Source organism: Sinocyclocheilus anshuiensis, unplaced genomic scaffold, assembly GCF_001515605.1.
Source record: "Sinocyclocheilus anshuiensis isolate Anshui unplaced genomic scaffold, SAMN03320099.WGS_v1.1 scaffold552, whole genome shotgun sequence".
In the NCBI taxonomy this organism is placed as follows: Eukaryota; Metazoa; Chordata; class Actinopteri; order Cypriniformes; family Cyprinidae; genus Sinocyclocheilus; species Sinocyclocheilus anshuiensis.
The window spans coordinates 1,822,589-1,838,657 of NW_015554362.1; the positions used below are offsets into that span (position 1 = coordinate 1,822,589).

At 37.9% G+C, this 16,069-nt stretch overlaps 1 protein-coding gene across 1 annotated transcript in view; it reads right to left on the minus strand.

The window, feature by feature from the left end:
* The window catches only part of LOC107671394 (DNA-binding protein SATB1-like), a 62,349-nt gene extending 54,162 nt beyond the window's left edge, over positions 1 to 8,187 (minus strand). The window contains exons 1-3 of the mRNA XM_016464306.1: positions 7,254 to 8,187; positions 5,900 to 6,138; positions 1,561 to 1,737 (exon numbers count right to left, since the gene is read on the minus strand). Coding sequence (XP_016319792.1) covers positions 1,561 to 1,737; positions 5,900 to 6,110 — 388 coding nt within the window. The 5' untranslated portion in view covers positions 6,111 to 6,138; positions 7,254 to 8,187. The remainder of the gene's footprint in view (positions 1 to 1,560; positions 1,738 to 5,899; positions 6,139 to 7,253) is intronic.
* Between the last annotated feature and the right edge of the window lie 7,882 nt (positions 8,188 to 16,069).

Below are 16,069 nucleotides of genomic sequence, written 5' to 3' on the forward strand. Positions count from 1 at the left end.
TGCTATGAGTGAGAGACAGAGAGGAGGAGCACAAACATAAAACGACGCCCTCTATTCAATATTCCGTTTCAGCTGGAAATACGTCACTACACTGAAATAAAGTCGGCAGCAACTTCCGGTTCGCGCGGACTTTAAAGGCATGTAACAATGTGATACGTGCGACAAACATCTTCCCAAATTCGTAATGAGAATATTTTATAAATCTGCATGCTCTTGTCAACAAAAAGAAGCACTGAGATCTTCCTGCGGATGATCCTGCGGCCAAAATAAAAGCAGAGCAAAAGCAACAACTCATCGACATTCATAATTGATAATATTGTAATTTTACTGTCGTTCTGTAAAATAAAATAAGACAATAATAATAATAATAATAATAATAATAATAATAAACCCCTACAACAGCTCTATTAATACATTTATTATAACATTCACACATAGTGTTCAAATTGGGATCTGTAATATATTCTAATGTTTTAAAAGAATTCTCTTCTGCTCAGGAAGGCTGCCTTTATTTGTACAGTAAAAAATACATGCCCGATTCATGTCTCAAAAATGACCCAAAAATATTATTTTACCAACTTATTCATTTTAAGTTAAATTGTGCTTAAAAATGGCAAAATAGGCCTACATGGGGGGAAAAATGTGAAAAACCGTGTTCGGTATTCGGCCTTCGGCCCAGTGTTTCATTTTGTTTGGCTTTGGCCAAGAATTTTAATTTCGGTGCATCCCTAAACATTATACATGTCTTTGTCACTTTATCAACTTAATGCATCCTTGTTGAATAAAGATATTAATTTCTTAACATTTGAGCAGTTCTGATTTATGAACATCACATTAACCTAACCACATTATAATGCCAAACTCAATACTGAAATCAATCGGCGAGCCTTTTGTGAACAGCTCTATTTGTATGATACATTTGTATGTTTACTTGCTGCCTACAAGGTTTTGAAACACAGCCATGGTCTTTCTAAAGTTTATTTTTATGGTAATACCATGGTATTTTTTATACAGGTTTGCAAAAAGGCATTCTTTAAAAAAAAACAATTGCTCGACCATATGTTGTCTGTCGACTGACACTAAATGAGTAACAGAAAAAAAAACAAGATCCAGAAGATCCAAAGAAAAAAGGAATTATGATGGACAGCCTGCAATAAATTACAGGCTGAAGGCTACAGCTCTTAAAATAGCCCCCACCTCCATAAAGCGAGCAATTAGAAACCGCAGGCCCACCTCCACACTCGTTCCCATTGAGAAAAGTGTGATTACAGAGAGCAGGAGGTGCACCTGTGTGTTCCTGCCTCTACCCACAATCCCCCTGACCTCGGCATCAGGTCAGCCTGGGCAGAAGCATGCATGCACCAGAACACAGCCAACAAATCACTCCAAAAATATCTCTGTTTAGCCTCCAAAAATATCCGAGCATCTGCCCAGCATTTTATGACTCATGAGTCTGATCTAACAGCAAAAAAAAAAAAACATGCACGTTCTGGAGAAACAGGTAACGCTGTGCACCATTTGTCTGTATGCCATGTTTTGGACGGTATAAACGCGCCGTACCTTTAGCCTGTGCAGCCGAACTGTGCGAGTAGCCCAGGGAGAGCAGGGCCATCTCGATTAGCTGGTTGAAGAGCATGTCCTTCCTGACCAGAACGAACTCAGCATGTTCCTCTTTGCTGTCAAACTCGATGGGGCTCTCATAGTGCTCCACCACACAAAACACTGGCAGCATGTTACCTAGCAGAAACAAGAGAGCAAGCTTTACACCGCTGCACACAACAGGGAGATGCTAAAATGCCACAGATTTTGAACAACAGTATTATTTTTGTTGCATATTCATCCAAACTCGAGCGAAAAATAAAGTTGTTTTTAAAGGGGTGGTTCACTGGTTTTTTTCTAGGCTTGATTGTGTTTATAGGGTGCAGTCTAACACGTGTTAATGCTTCGTTTAAAAAAAAAAAAAAACGCATTATTTTTCACATAATTTACCTTTATTCCACACCGCTCTGTCTCTTCTCTGAGAAACGGGCTGATCATTTCCTTCTTGTATGAAGCCCCTCCCTCAGAAATAGGCGATGGGCTCTGATTGGTTAGCTAGCCCAGTGTGTTGTGATTGGATATTATTGAAGAGGATCGTGCAGAACCTGTGCAAGCATGGCTTTGCCTCTAGTGCGTGTCTAATCGTCCCGCCCCTCACCTCGGCGGCATGTGCTCTGGTTGTATTGTAAACAACGGCGTCGTTAATATCGCTTATCAGTTTGAGCCCAATTGAGAAGCAGAGGATATTATTGAAGAGGATCGTGCAAAACCTGTGCAAGCATGGCTTTTAATGGTAGGCCTATGTTTGTTTGTTGTTGTCTCATACTTTTAGATACGCTGTTATTTGTAAATGCTACTGCTTATGTTAGCTTTTAATATACGGTTTTATCCTGATTAAAGCTTTAATAAAGTACGGCAACTGCACGCTCGTCCATGTTTAACGCTTCCCATAGCTATGTGAAAATAAGTGTATAATTGGAACAGTTCATTGTTGGAGCTGAGCTGAGCGATAGAGAGAGAGAGAGCGAGAGAGAGGAGCAGGGGGATGCGAGGAACAGTATAACAGGTTAAGAACCGCTGCTTTAGAACATTGATTTTGAAACTTGTGAATCCATTAGAATCGTCAGAAGACAGAATCGTGATTCATATATGTATAGATTTTTATGTGCACCTCTAGTTTTCTCTTCCTCTTCTCTAAAGCAGCGCAGCATGGCCTCGCCCCCTTTGCTGCCTTTTCCCGAGGGCGGGGTTTATCTGGGTTTGTTACGTCACAAACCCGGGAAGTAACTCGTTGTAGTCCCTACCAGCCGTTTTTGTAGGCATTAAACTGCCAGAATTTTAAAAGACGAAATCTCCGTTTGCATTGAACTTTCAGCTTCGTAACTTTGCAGACTGTTTATGCTCAAACAGCAACATTAGACACTAACTAACGTTAAAAAAGTTAAATCGCAATGAACCACCCCTTTAATGATAGCATGTTGCTATGTGGTTGTTAGGGTGTAAATTTTGAAAAACCTTGAACCCTAAGCATAAGCAATAGGAAGAATGACATTTGCCTTTGCATGCAACCTCCAATAACACCACCTTATATGAATTGTGGGGGTGCTGATTCCAAAAATAGTACCCGTTTTTCTCTATCACGTCATATTTTTCTTACAAAACGATGCATTTTGTAGTATTTTTGCTTTTGACAAGCATTTGTAAAGTGAAGAAGTCTTCTGTTATCCCTTAATCAGCAGAAAAACAGCCACAAAGACACAATTCCCATAATTTACAACTCTTTGTTCAATTCTCAGTCCATTTTCACATGTGTGACATTATTTTATGCCTAATCCTGATTTCAAGGTTAGAATTATGGCCAGTGATGGAAGAAGATACAAACATACGACAGATATTTTCTGCTACATCTGCGGGTGTTTTACTACATCCAAACACCGACAGAAAATTACAGTTTTTGTGAAAAAGCTTATTGATTCATTAACTGAATAAATAAGCTAATGTAAAACTGACATTCAATGGAGTATTTGAACATCTTTTCCCACTTGTTTGCAGATTGAAAGTTGAATGATACATTTTGATTACTTCTGTCATTAAAACTGAAACTTTTATAAACAGCATTTATTTGAAACAGAAATCTTTTGTAACATTATAAAGGTATTTGTCACTTTTGATCAATTTAAGGCATCTTTGCTGAATAAATGTATTAATTTCTTAAAAAAAAAACATTTTAACAGTACTAAAGTACTTCGCATGTAAAGTTAAATTTGAATCTTCATTCTTAATTTTAGAATTCTCAATCAGCTGAAACTATTTTTTCATGCAAGGCTGTGTTATCAATTGATTATCATCCACTGTAACAGTGTTACAATAAAGCAGCATTGTAACATGCATAATTAGATCACAATACAGAACAAGCGGAGATGACGTCAATGACTATGACAACTATTTAAACGTGTTAGCACACTAAAAGGTTAGAGCTCATCACGGGTTTAGCGCTTTATTTATTGTTACGGTGCTCAAATCACATTAGAATACTTCTTTAGGCAGATCCCAGTACCCTTCCCATGATGCCGTGCAGCGGCTCCCAATGCACCGTATAGCCTTGAGGTTTATGAGTCTGTGTAAACAGCGTGCTGCTATCAGGGAAAAAAAAAGAAGAATCTCCATCCAAAACTGTCATGTGTTCGGGTTTACTGTGCAAATATCACATAATACCAGCCAGCTGCAACACTCCGGTGATGAAATTTCAGGAACTTCATGATCTCTTGGACCCAGGATCTTTATTTTTACAGGGTTTAATAGAGGCTGGGGGTAATATCAACGCCGTCTATCCGGGGCAATCGTAATAAATCATATTTTCCTAAGAATGCGACCATTTTCTGGAAAACAATCAATAAATAGGGTAATCATAAGCAGATGCCAGGGAATGTGCTGAATCGAAGCTTTTCCATTTTTAATAGATAAAGATCTAACAATAAAGACTGCTGTGTCGGTTCATTTCAGGATCAATACACGCTTTGTTCCCAGAGAGCTGAGAAAAGCCCATGGTAAGTATTATTCAGCTGAAACAATGAATACAGTAGCTTCCAAAGTTCAGCAAGCACTCAGCAAAAGTTCACTTTTCCCATAAATAATAATAACAGTTACCCAGAGAGCTATAGAATGCAGCCGGGGTACATGAAGAACTGACACTAGTTGTTGTAGCTAAAGCATTTTCCCTTTAATCGCACACTGCAGATAAATAAATATATATATATATATATATATATATATGTGTGTGTGTGTGTGTGTGTGTGTGTGTGTGTGTATACATATACATAAATATTTATGTATATGTATACACATATATATATTTATTTTTATTTATTTTTGTATTATTATTATTGTTTTTTTCTTTAAATAATTCCACAGCAAAAATATGCCAAAATAAATAGCAATGCTCTAAAACATCAAATCAGCAACCAAAAAAAGTAATCAGGATTCATTTACTAAGTTTTTTTTTTGTGACATACCAAAGCAGTAGACAAAGTACTAAAGTGACGGTTTTCTTAAAAAAAAAAAAACTATACAAATGTGCTTACAATAACTACTAAACGTACTCTTAGAAATGCTGCTAGTGGCATAGCTATGCAACAAATATATAAAATGTGCAAACTACTTCACATAATATTTGTGCATGATATAAGGGTCCTAGCCATCCATGGCCACAACATAAAATGGGACATTTGGTTGGTCACTTGGGTTTCTGAGTCATGAAACATCCTGTAGCCACACCCACTGTGAAATATCATTGGTCCTAATTTGGATGGACAGATTTCTCACTAAAATCAATTCCATCATTGATACACACGCTTAAAAATAAAGGGTCCAAAAGGGGGTTTTCTAGCAACGCAGTGGAAGAATCATTTTGGTTCCCCAAAGAACCTTTCGGTTGAGCTGTTCTTAAAAGAACCATTTTTTCTTATTGTGAAGAATATTTTAAGGACCTATTTACACTATAAGGAACCTTTTGTGGAATTGTGGAAAGGTTCACTCTTAAAATTAAAGGATCTTTATTGGCATTGATGGTTCCATGAAGAACCTTTAATATCCATGGAACATTTCAAATGCACAAAGTTATTTAGAGTGAAAAAAACATTCTTTAGATATTTAAAATGTTCTTCACACTATGAAAAAAAATGGTTCTTTTAAGAACTGTTGACTGAAAGGTTCTTTGGGGAACAAATAATGGTTCTTCTATTGCACCACTGTGAAAACTCTATTTTGGAACCTTTATTTTTAAGAGTGTTCCATAGATTCTTCATGAAACCATCAATGCCTTTATTTTTAAGAGTGCAGTGGTAAGAAAAAGCAAACTCACCCCTCTTGTGGCAGGCCATCAGATGATGTCCAGGGGGTTTGAAGTGCACTCCGGAGAGTTTCGCTCCAGTGCTACCTAGACGAGACCTGCCCAGCGGGCTTCCGTTCTGTTCCAGGCGGGCCATTTTGGCTGGAGGGGCCTTGGTGTCATTCAGATTATTGACCATCTCACAGTTCTCCTTCCCTTGGCATGTTTCGCTGAGATGCTCCATGGTTCTCAGCACCACTGCTCACTGTCACCTGAAGCGAAAAATATAGAAGAACAGTGGCATTAGGACGGCTGGAAAATCAAGTGCCATAAAATAAACATTATAATTGGGGGGAAAAGTTTATAAAGATCACTGAACCTAAAAAACGATGAAATTGCAACATAAACTCTGTCTCTTCCATGTAGACTGAAATGTCAAATCAAGCCTAATGTTACATGGCATTTACAATGTTTCATGCAACGATCACATTCCCATTTCTAAGAGCATGTATTATGTATGTCTAACCCACTGCATAATCCCATGTGGAGAGCAAACAAGCTAGTTTTTGTACGGTCGCATTAATGTGCAGAGGAGTTCAGTGATCAGCGCACCGTACAATGAACCCTTCCATACAAGAGACAGGCTGTGAAATATTTAGCGGATCAGATCTCTTGGTATAAAACTGAAAGACCCTGAATTCCTCATTGAAGCGAAGACGCGCATGTAAAACAAAGTGTGAAGATTTTTGGTTGCAACTACTTGTATTTAACAACACCCAAAAAGTGTTTCCCTAAATGCCAAAACAAAAGAAAGGCCTCGGATTATCTAAGATTTCCGGAAAAGGGACATGCAACTTGTCTCAACATTGCATTCGCAGCGATAAAGGAACATTCCACCAGACACCATGACAGACAGGGTTAGATTTCATCAAACAGGCCAAACAAGACATCAGACATGCAACAATGAATTCCACAGCACTGAACACCAGATGAACTTATGTGACTTTGTTTGTTTAAAAACCAATATAACAGGTATAGAGGATATAGATAAAAAAAAAGATGAACTTGTGTGTGCATGCAAACACTTTAATAGTAAAAACATATATTAAAAACATATTTCTACTTCTCCTGAGCCTTAAAATCCATTGTTGTAACCTAATACAGGTTGATTCAGGTGTAATATATATATATATATATATATATATATATATATATATGTTATATTACATTTTAGGTGAAAATAATAGAATTAAATTATTAAAAATGTATAGTGTGCATACAAAATATATATATTTTTTAGATGTAAAAAATAAGAGAACATTCACAAATAATTAAAACAATTCAATAAAACAAAGAAACAAAAAAAAAATAACAAGCTTGAACTCACCACTTTAAGACGAGCATATAAAGGAGCTGTGGATGGACAGCGACTTCAAGTTTTGGCAGGAGGAGCACAAACTTCACTCGAATATCAGTTGTATGTCAGCTATTCTATTCTAAAACAGAAAACTTCCAGATCGTCCACACCAAAACCGAATATCAAACGCTAAGCCGTGACTCACAGCGCATAATACATGTAGAACCATATAGACGAAGCGCAAAGTACTTTAAAATGTGATGAGAGCTAAAGACCGTAGACGCATGCAATCAAGCCGAAATGCAACGATCTCCGGTAAGTCTAGAGTTCAATAGAGTTTACGATCACATCCACCGTCCGTTCTGTGCGCAGAATAACGCTTAAAAATAAAAGTAACCGCCAGCGTCCCCTACACATCCCATTGAGCTTCAACAATACGCGCCTATAGGACCAGAAGCGCTCGTGAATCGCCTCTCATCTGGCCAAACAACAGCACGAAGCCCCAGCGACCTGCCGTCTCATCTCGAGCCGATCTGCGGATCCGAAGCAGCTTTAAAAGTGCGCGATACACTTTCGAACGTCGAATGAAACATCAAAGCATCCGAACATTCCTGACGCACGTCAGCGCTACATTGTATCTTCCGCTTGTTACATTTGTAACATTCGCGCTCGGTCCTTTTCTTTCTGTTTCCCTTCTGCCTCTCTCTCTCTCTCTCTCTCTCTCTCTCTCTCTGTCCCCATTAAATTATGAGTTGCATCGGCTCATCCCTCCCTCTCCGCGCTGCCTGCCGCTTCTCCTCATCTCTAAACCTCCTAGACGACGCGATTTAAGACGGATTTCGGGTCCTCCCGCGTCTGTCGCTGTCCTGGAGGAGGATGAACGCGAAAATAAAGTAAAAGTGCCGGAGAACGAGGATGATGATGATGATGATGATGATGGTGGATTTCCGCCTGCACGCGCGCAGGAATTTTTAATCAGCTTGATTAGAGTGAGGCGGTTCTGCATTTATTACTGAATCTACACACACATCCTGTACACACACACACACACACACACACACAGCCTACATGATGCACACGCAGCGAATAGCACAATAAAATCACTTTGCATTTTTGTTACAAAATAAACGATCTTTATTTGCGAGCGTGTGCATTTTGATCCCGATGGTGTGTGTTGAGATGTTAATGATGAGTTGATCAGCAGAATCGGGGGAAGGAAGCAAACGAATTATCGTATGAACGAGTGTGATGGTATTATAGAGGGGTTTTTGACGCGGTTCTGTTTTTAAAAGTTGCAAAAAAAGCCTCAAGAGTACAATATTTCTTGTAGCAAAAGGACACGCCATCTGTCAGTGATGCTGGTGCATGACACACACACATATGTGCAGGTGACAGCAAACGACCAACCCTGAACACACACACACACACACACACACACACACACACACACACGAGATCTAATTTCTGCAAATATGATACAATAATAAATTAATGCACAAGAGTAGAAAAAAATGTTTACAAAGTGATTATTTCAAAAAGAATATGCAGTAAAAAGTAAAAACGTGCTTTTTATAAAATGGTATAAAAAAAAAGACTTACAATTTGATGCATGAATTAATAAACTAAAACTCCTAATTATTTTTTACATCAAAACAGGAATGAAATAATTCCCAATCTTGTTTGATTTTAAAATAATCCCCACTGCAATAAAAGAAAATAATAATTGCAGAGGCATTATGCTATCCACACTGGAACGTATGTTATCATACATAAAAACACATTGACATGTAAAGACGACAGTCATGCAGAAATATGTGTAAAAAGGGTCAAATGTAATCACCCTTGGGGGTTTGGAAGTAATGCCACATCCTGATTGGTTCAAATTACTTTCAAAGATCTGTATTTACTATACTGTGTTCATGATTTCAGCATGACTTGTATTGAATATATTGAATGTATCTAATAAATAAGTATACCAGTAATATCAAATTATATAGATAGATAGATAGATAGATAGATAGACCAATGCCAGAATCAACAATTATAATGACTAATGGGCCCAATAATTAATTATAGTGAAGACAGTGAAATATATTTTTTTAAAAGCAGGGTGTGTAACATGTATAGACATGAAACTGAAGGTGATGAAGCTATATGAAATCAGCAGAGGTGCTGATCTAGAACACTAAGTATCACTGCTGTTAAACAGGAAATGTAAAAGAAGAGCGATGACCAAAAAAGGTGGATGCATGTTAAGGGGTTGCAAAATACGTTAATCAATTCAACACAGGTAAATGATTGGGTGTTAGTTTATTTGTTTAATTTTACATATGAATCCAACATATCCGATATGCCATTCGTACAGCGCTAAGCACGTTTCCGGCATTGAAGTGAATTTGCACGGAGCTTGTTTTTGCTGAGATGTTAGTCCTTGTGCAACACATTGGGTGGCGCAGCAGCTACAGCAATGCTCTAGATTAGGCCAAAACTAATATAGCCAACTTTATATCAAAACATTTGCTGCAGTGGCTCTTTTACACAAGACACATTCAGTATTTCAATGCAAATTCTTAAACTTAAACGATTTCAATCAGATCTGACTGTTCAAATCTAGCAAAGTTGATTCAGTCATAGTAAATAATATGACATAGCACGGTTTTATCTGGTGCATTTCTGCTCCCACAATCCATCAGTGGCTCTAAATGTCAATTCCAAAATCGCAAATGGACTGTGTAGTTGCATTGGTCCACTTTTATTTCCACCGTAAATTGGAAATGCGGACCGAGAGCAGTGGTAAGCAGAGCGTGGCCGCCATGTTGACGTGCTGCAGTTTCCTCTGCACTCGTACAAGAGCATCACACAATCTCTGCTGGCCTTGCCAGGAAGATCCTGATGCTGCCAACAGGTGCAGACACTGCCAAGAGCCCTGGCACACACACACACACTGCCCAACAACACCAAATCCGACATACAGAAGAGCATGCAGATTCACAGAGCAGAAATGGTTTGATCAACTGTGCTTATAATTCAGCTCTCGCCTATTTAAAAAAGGGTACTGACCACAACTGAAGAGTTGAAAATGCCAATATTTGTAGCACGCTCACAGCAAACAATAATGAACACTGATATTATAGTGATTTTATTAAAACAATTATAAACAAATACACAAATGCATAATGCAGAACAAAAGCATTGCACAAACACTACAAAAATGTACTGTACTGCCTCATCTGACACTTTTATTGGTGAAAGAGTTTATTTAGTCATACTAATCAAATAAAATGTTTTATCTAAGAATTTCTGGGTATTCAAATTTGGGTATTCAACATTTTCAAATGAAAAAAAGAAAAGAAAGAGTTAACAAAATGCTATTTTAATTTTGACTACATTAGATTTTTTTCAATTAATATAAAAAAACTGCAATAAATAAATAAAGTTTAATTGCAAAAACTGGACTTTAACCATTTTTCCAATTTTTTAGCATCCTGAAGATGTTGCATTGTTTATTTTGCCTTTTTCCATGAACATAATGTTTATCCTTGAATATCTGAGAATTTGATGAAATATGAAAAAAAAAAAACATTGGTCATATATAAATCACATAATTTAACAGGGTTTTTCTGCCAAAAAAAAGGAAACAATTAACAAAATGTAGTTTTTAATTTTGACTACATTTGAATTTGTAAAATTAATTCACAATTCTAACAAAAAAAAAAGTAAAAAATGAAGTGAGTCAAAAAAAAAATTCACAATTAATTCAACACTTCTAATACTTGAAAAAAATAGCATTTTAACATGTCCCCCCATTTTTAGCATCCTAAAGATGTTGCATTGCTTATTTTGCCTTTTTCCAAGATCATCCGGTTTCCCCCGGAATAGTGTCACAATATGTGTAAGTGTACATCCAAAGTTAGAAACCCCTATATGACAACAAGACAGTACGGTCTTCCTCTTTTTAGCTGCACTGGAGGCAGTTTATCACTCGGCACATTTCACCAATACTATTCTGACTGCTCGCACGCGTAGGTGTTGTTTAGTCTATGTGCTTGCCACTTCCGCAATGTTAAATGTGCATTAACAAGATTATTTGAGGTAGTGTTATAAATCAGAGCCAAGAGCATCTCGGCAGTTTGATAACACAAACAGCATGGGGTAGAGTCATCAGTGCCCACCACATACCGAACAGAGACTCTGAATCAATGCGGAGGCAAATGGGCAGTATACAAATCTCCATTAGATGCATTCAAAACAAACATTTCCTGGAAACACAAAAACGTGGAACTCATTACAGTCTCGAAATATTGGTGGCTGGCACATTTTTAAGACAGAATAGTGGAGCTGTGTTACTCGAGCACATTAAAACAGTAGTTTGCAGTTGACTGTGCATGACTCATATGACTTGTAAGTGTATTAAATAATAAAAATAACCTGCAGTAATAGACTTATGTGCATGAGGGGAGTCTAACTTCATAACTTTTTGTGTTACGACTAATTATTTAATCGTTTTATAAATGCATGCAGTGACATAAACCAATACAGCACAGTGAACAGTCATTTCTGTGTTCTGCACACTGTGCTGTTGAACCTCTAGTGTGCACTGTAAAAGTCCCCCTGTGGCTTGCTTGCATCTGAACACCTGCCAAATAAAGTGTGCGAGACTTTTAAATCAGTGAAAGGGTACGAGAGCTTAAGTACAGCCGAATGACAACAAAAAGATCCTGCTCTTTGAAACTCCCTCAGGAATCCGTATTAATTATTTAAAAAACAATTACTCCCTCCAAGCACACGAGAGAGGCTCTTTATCGGCTCATCGCTGGTTTATTCCCTGCTTTTATCGAATTATAAAACAAATCCGTCATCTAACGATCAAGTGAGATCAGTTTCAAGGCCCGGGAAATTACTTTTCTGCCACTGCAGTGGGGCAGCATCACATGATCGAATAATTAGCCCTCTAATTTCTGCCTCGTGGATTGCGACATATCAACAATTAATAGAGTTAAAGCGACAGGGAGAGAAAACCGCTGTGAAGCTCTTTTTGTCCGAGCTTTGCTGAGATGCAACGCGTGGGCCCACGCAGATACTGCACCCGTAGAAGTTTTAGCAGAATTGCAACGCCCGTCATTCACAAACTTCTACACGTCTACACATTTTGGCTCGTTTTATTATGCTTTCAGCTTTCAAAATGAGTGCAATACTCTCACTTGCAACATTTAATACACAATTATAGATATTCCCACAAAATTAGAGCAGGAAATGCAATAATAGTCGGATAATAAGTGAGTAAGATACATCTCTGCAGTTAAGTATGCACTGAAAGATGCACTCTTAAAAATAAACGTTCTCTTGCATTGCATATAAGGTTCTTTATAGTGAAAAAATGGTTATTTTAAATGCAAAAACATCTTTTTGGAACATTTATTTTGAAAAATGCATAGCACCGACTCTAAGGTCATCAGGTTCAAATCTTATAGGGAACTGATATATGCACTGATAAAATCTACCTTAAAGTTATGCATAAAAGCATATGGCGAGTAAATAAATTCAGACTTGAACTGTCCGGTGAACCGCATCAGAGGCCTGCTGACAATAGACAGGATCTGCAGTTTTATCAATATACTTCTTCCTTCTCTTTCAGTGTTTCTCTATATGTGTGTGTGTGTGTGTGTGTGTGTGTGTGTGTGTGTGTGTGCACAACAAATCAAAAGCAACAAATGAAAGCCCTTGCTTCTTTTCAGTTGACTACACTGCAAAGGCAAAGATTTGAATGGCATTAATCTGTGTCCCTCCAAATCTCTATAAGTGCATGTGTGTGTGTTTGCACTGTAAAAGAGAGTATCTTCTTTAATTGTTTGTTGCGAGTATGTGGGTGGGTATTAAAACCCTGATCTTTTGCAGTATGTGCATTCCTCTGATACATACTGTTTTCTTTGTGTTGCCTTACCAGAACAAAGGATTTGAGAAAACCTACACAGATTGGATAACGACAAGCATAGAAATAGCAGACAATAATGTGAGATCAAAACATATGGAGTGTTTAAATTTGGGTTACGCGAAATTTAAAAAAGGTTTAAGGTGGAACTGAATGCGTATTTCAAATTGTATTAGTGATGGTGCCGCGGAGAATGATTATATTGCTCTTCTGATTTTACACAAATGTCATTTAGCCTAAGCATGACCAAATCAACATGACGCACTTTTGACGCTTTGTCCTCTGAAAAGATCCGGCGACGATTCTCAAAACCAGATAAAAGCAGGCAAATACGTAAATAAAAACGCGAGAGATAGCGCTTGAGGAATTAAACACAAGATGAGATGTGGACCGTCAAATCGCTGCTGATATATGCAAATCATCTCGGAAAAAGTTGGAAGGTGTTGCTAAATTATTCTCGTTTTACATGCTTGACTCAGAGCCCAAGTATGCACAAACAATCCTTAATTTTCCTTTCTTCTTTTTTTCCCAAACTGGTTTGAGCTTGTCATCAAAAGTCTCTGATTCATTGTTACCTTTCCTAACTATTAGAAATCATAACAGCTCTTTCCAAACAGGGTGGAATCTCCAAGCAGCCACGTATTAAAAAACGAGACAGACCTCTTATTTGCTGGCGACAGTCTAATAAATGCATACGCTGGCAGCTAAACAGGTATTTACCGTGCTCTAACCACAAGTATAATTCTTCTCTTTGCTGAGCTGTTATTTCAGCCTAGCGTTCATTACCGCCGTGGTAAAGGCGATTAATGGTTTTACCCTAGAAATCACTCTTGACTTCACTACACGAATCAGACACAGACCAACCAAGAACTTCTTCATCTGGGAGGTGAGGAATTTTAGCTTTCATGCACCTCGATTGCTGTCACTTACAACTGGACAAATCATGCGAGAGGGAGTGGAAATAATTCATCATGGACGAGTTGCCTTGATTATACTCTCAGGTGGACGCTGAAAATAACCAATGCACCGCTGCCAGATAATTGGTCTCAAAGGGTCGGGAGGGCGACCGGTGTGCGTTTCTCCCTGACAAAGATGCAACTTTGATCACCACTGTGCGTGTATCAACGTTAAGAGGCGAGAAGTTGCGTTATTATGGGTTTAGAGAGCAGTTTAACCTTTCTGACCCCCAAATTGGAGGCCACTTGCAATACAAGGAGTTGAACAATATCACCTTCTCTCTCAGAAGCTACTCTGACTTCCTGTTGTAATTTGCAGCTCAGGGATGTGCTACGCATTTAGGGCCTAACTGGCACTGATCTTAGCAGACATTTGTCCTACTATCATTTTTAACACACATCTGTATGCTGTAGCGTTTTTGTTCTTTACAGTCTGTCCGAGCGTGCCAGACAATGCCACTGCGCAGAGATTTGGGACAGCGATATCATCGCAGATGATGATTCAGGCTCGGTTATCATATCAGGGTGAGTATCTGAACAACAACAACCAGCCGTGGAAATGGGGTTAGATGATGCCAATAAAAAATGGTTAACAACTTTCAAGTCGAGATCAAGGGGACCCACGCGGTTTCACATCAGCAGACTGTACACTAACGTGACACCGTGGAGAAGATGTCAGAATGAAACAAGTGAATAAAAACCTACATAATAGCAGCAACTTTGATGTCAAACAGCACTTACAAGAAGCAAACCTGATGCTGGCAGGAAAAGCTCATGAGCTCTATTCTGAGAAATACTGACCAGATCAACCACACTAATTCTAACCCAGATAACTAGTAATCTCAAGAAGAATAACCTCGTTTTTTACCACATTGACCTGTTAATGAGGAATCAGATATAATGTGCACTGCAAATGAGATTGCAAAAAGTGTGTCAGTCACACACATAAATAATATTCCAGGCGTGCACTTATTACTGTCTTCGATTTAATTCTATATGATTACATGCACATCATGTTTGCACTGCAATAGTCAAATTTTCACAAATTTAATTTGAGCACAGCACCTTGCCCACGAGTAACTGTGATGAACATCATGCAATTCTTACAACTGCTCTTTGCTCTTCATCAACATACCAAAGTGTAGCATAATAATAGTAATGTACGGTTGCTACCATAACAGTAATGTACATACATTTAAATGCAACATTTAATGAACCAATTTGTAATATAATGTATTCTATCACACCCCATATAATTGCCAATTAAGAGCGGTAGATATGAATTAAAAGATGCATATATTTTTATTTTATTTGTTCAAAGTGCCTTAACGCAAGCATTTCTGGTCAAAAATGTGGAAATGTGTTAATCTCAGGTGTGAATGATTATTGTTAGTGCTGAGCTCCTGAACACACACTGATCTGCCCGTATTATTGGTACTTTCCTTACTGACACTCAGATATGGAGATTTGAAAGACATTTAAATGCAAATACTAGAGAGCAAAAATAATAGATATTCTGACTAATGTGCATTTGACAACCTTGTCTTTTAACTGAATATGATTATTTCTGCATTATTTACATTCATTTCCTTAAATATCATTGTTCTCAAATGTGTGTCTGCATCTTAACTCCCTAAAGTCAGATCTGTCGCCTTTTTTTTCTTTGCACGTAATTGCATATCAATCCTTCTCATGTTTACAAATGTGATTGTCACACTTAGTTGCACAGGGTCCTGACCACTACATCCTCCTATAAAAACTGGCACGTTACGTTTTACATCACACCAGAAAAAGAAAAGTGTAATGTGATTCTCTGCAGGCTGACAGTCAGTTTTATTTAGAATCATTTAGTCCTATTAGTCATTTCATCTTATTTAGGAGCATGTCTGCCTCTTGACTCCATAAAATTGGATTGGTGTTCATTTAGATCTTGCGCACATACATGCATATGTGTACAAGTG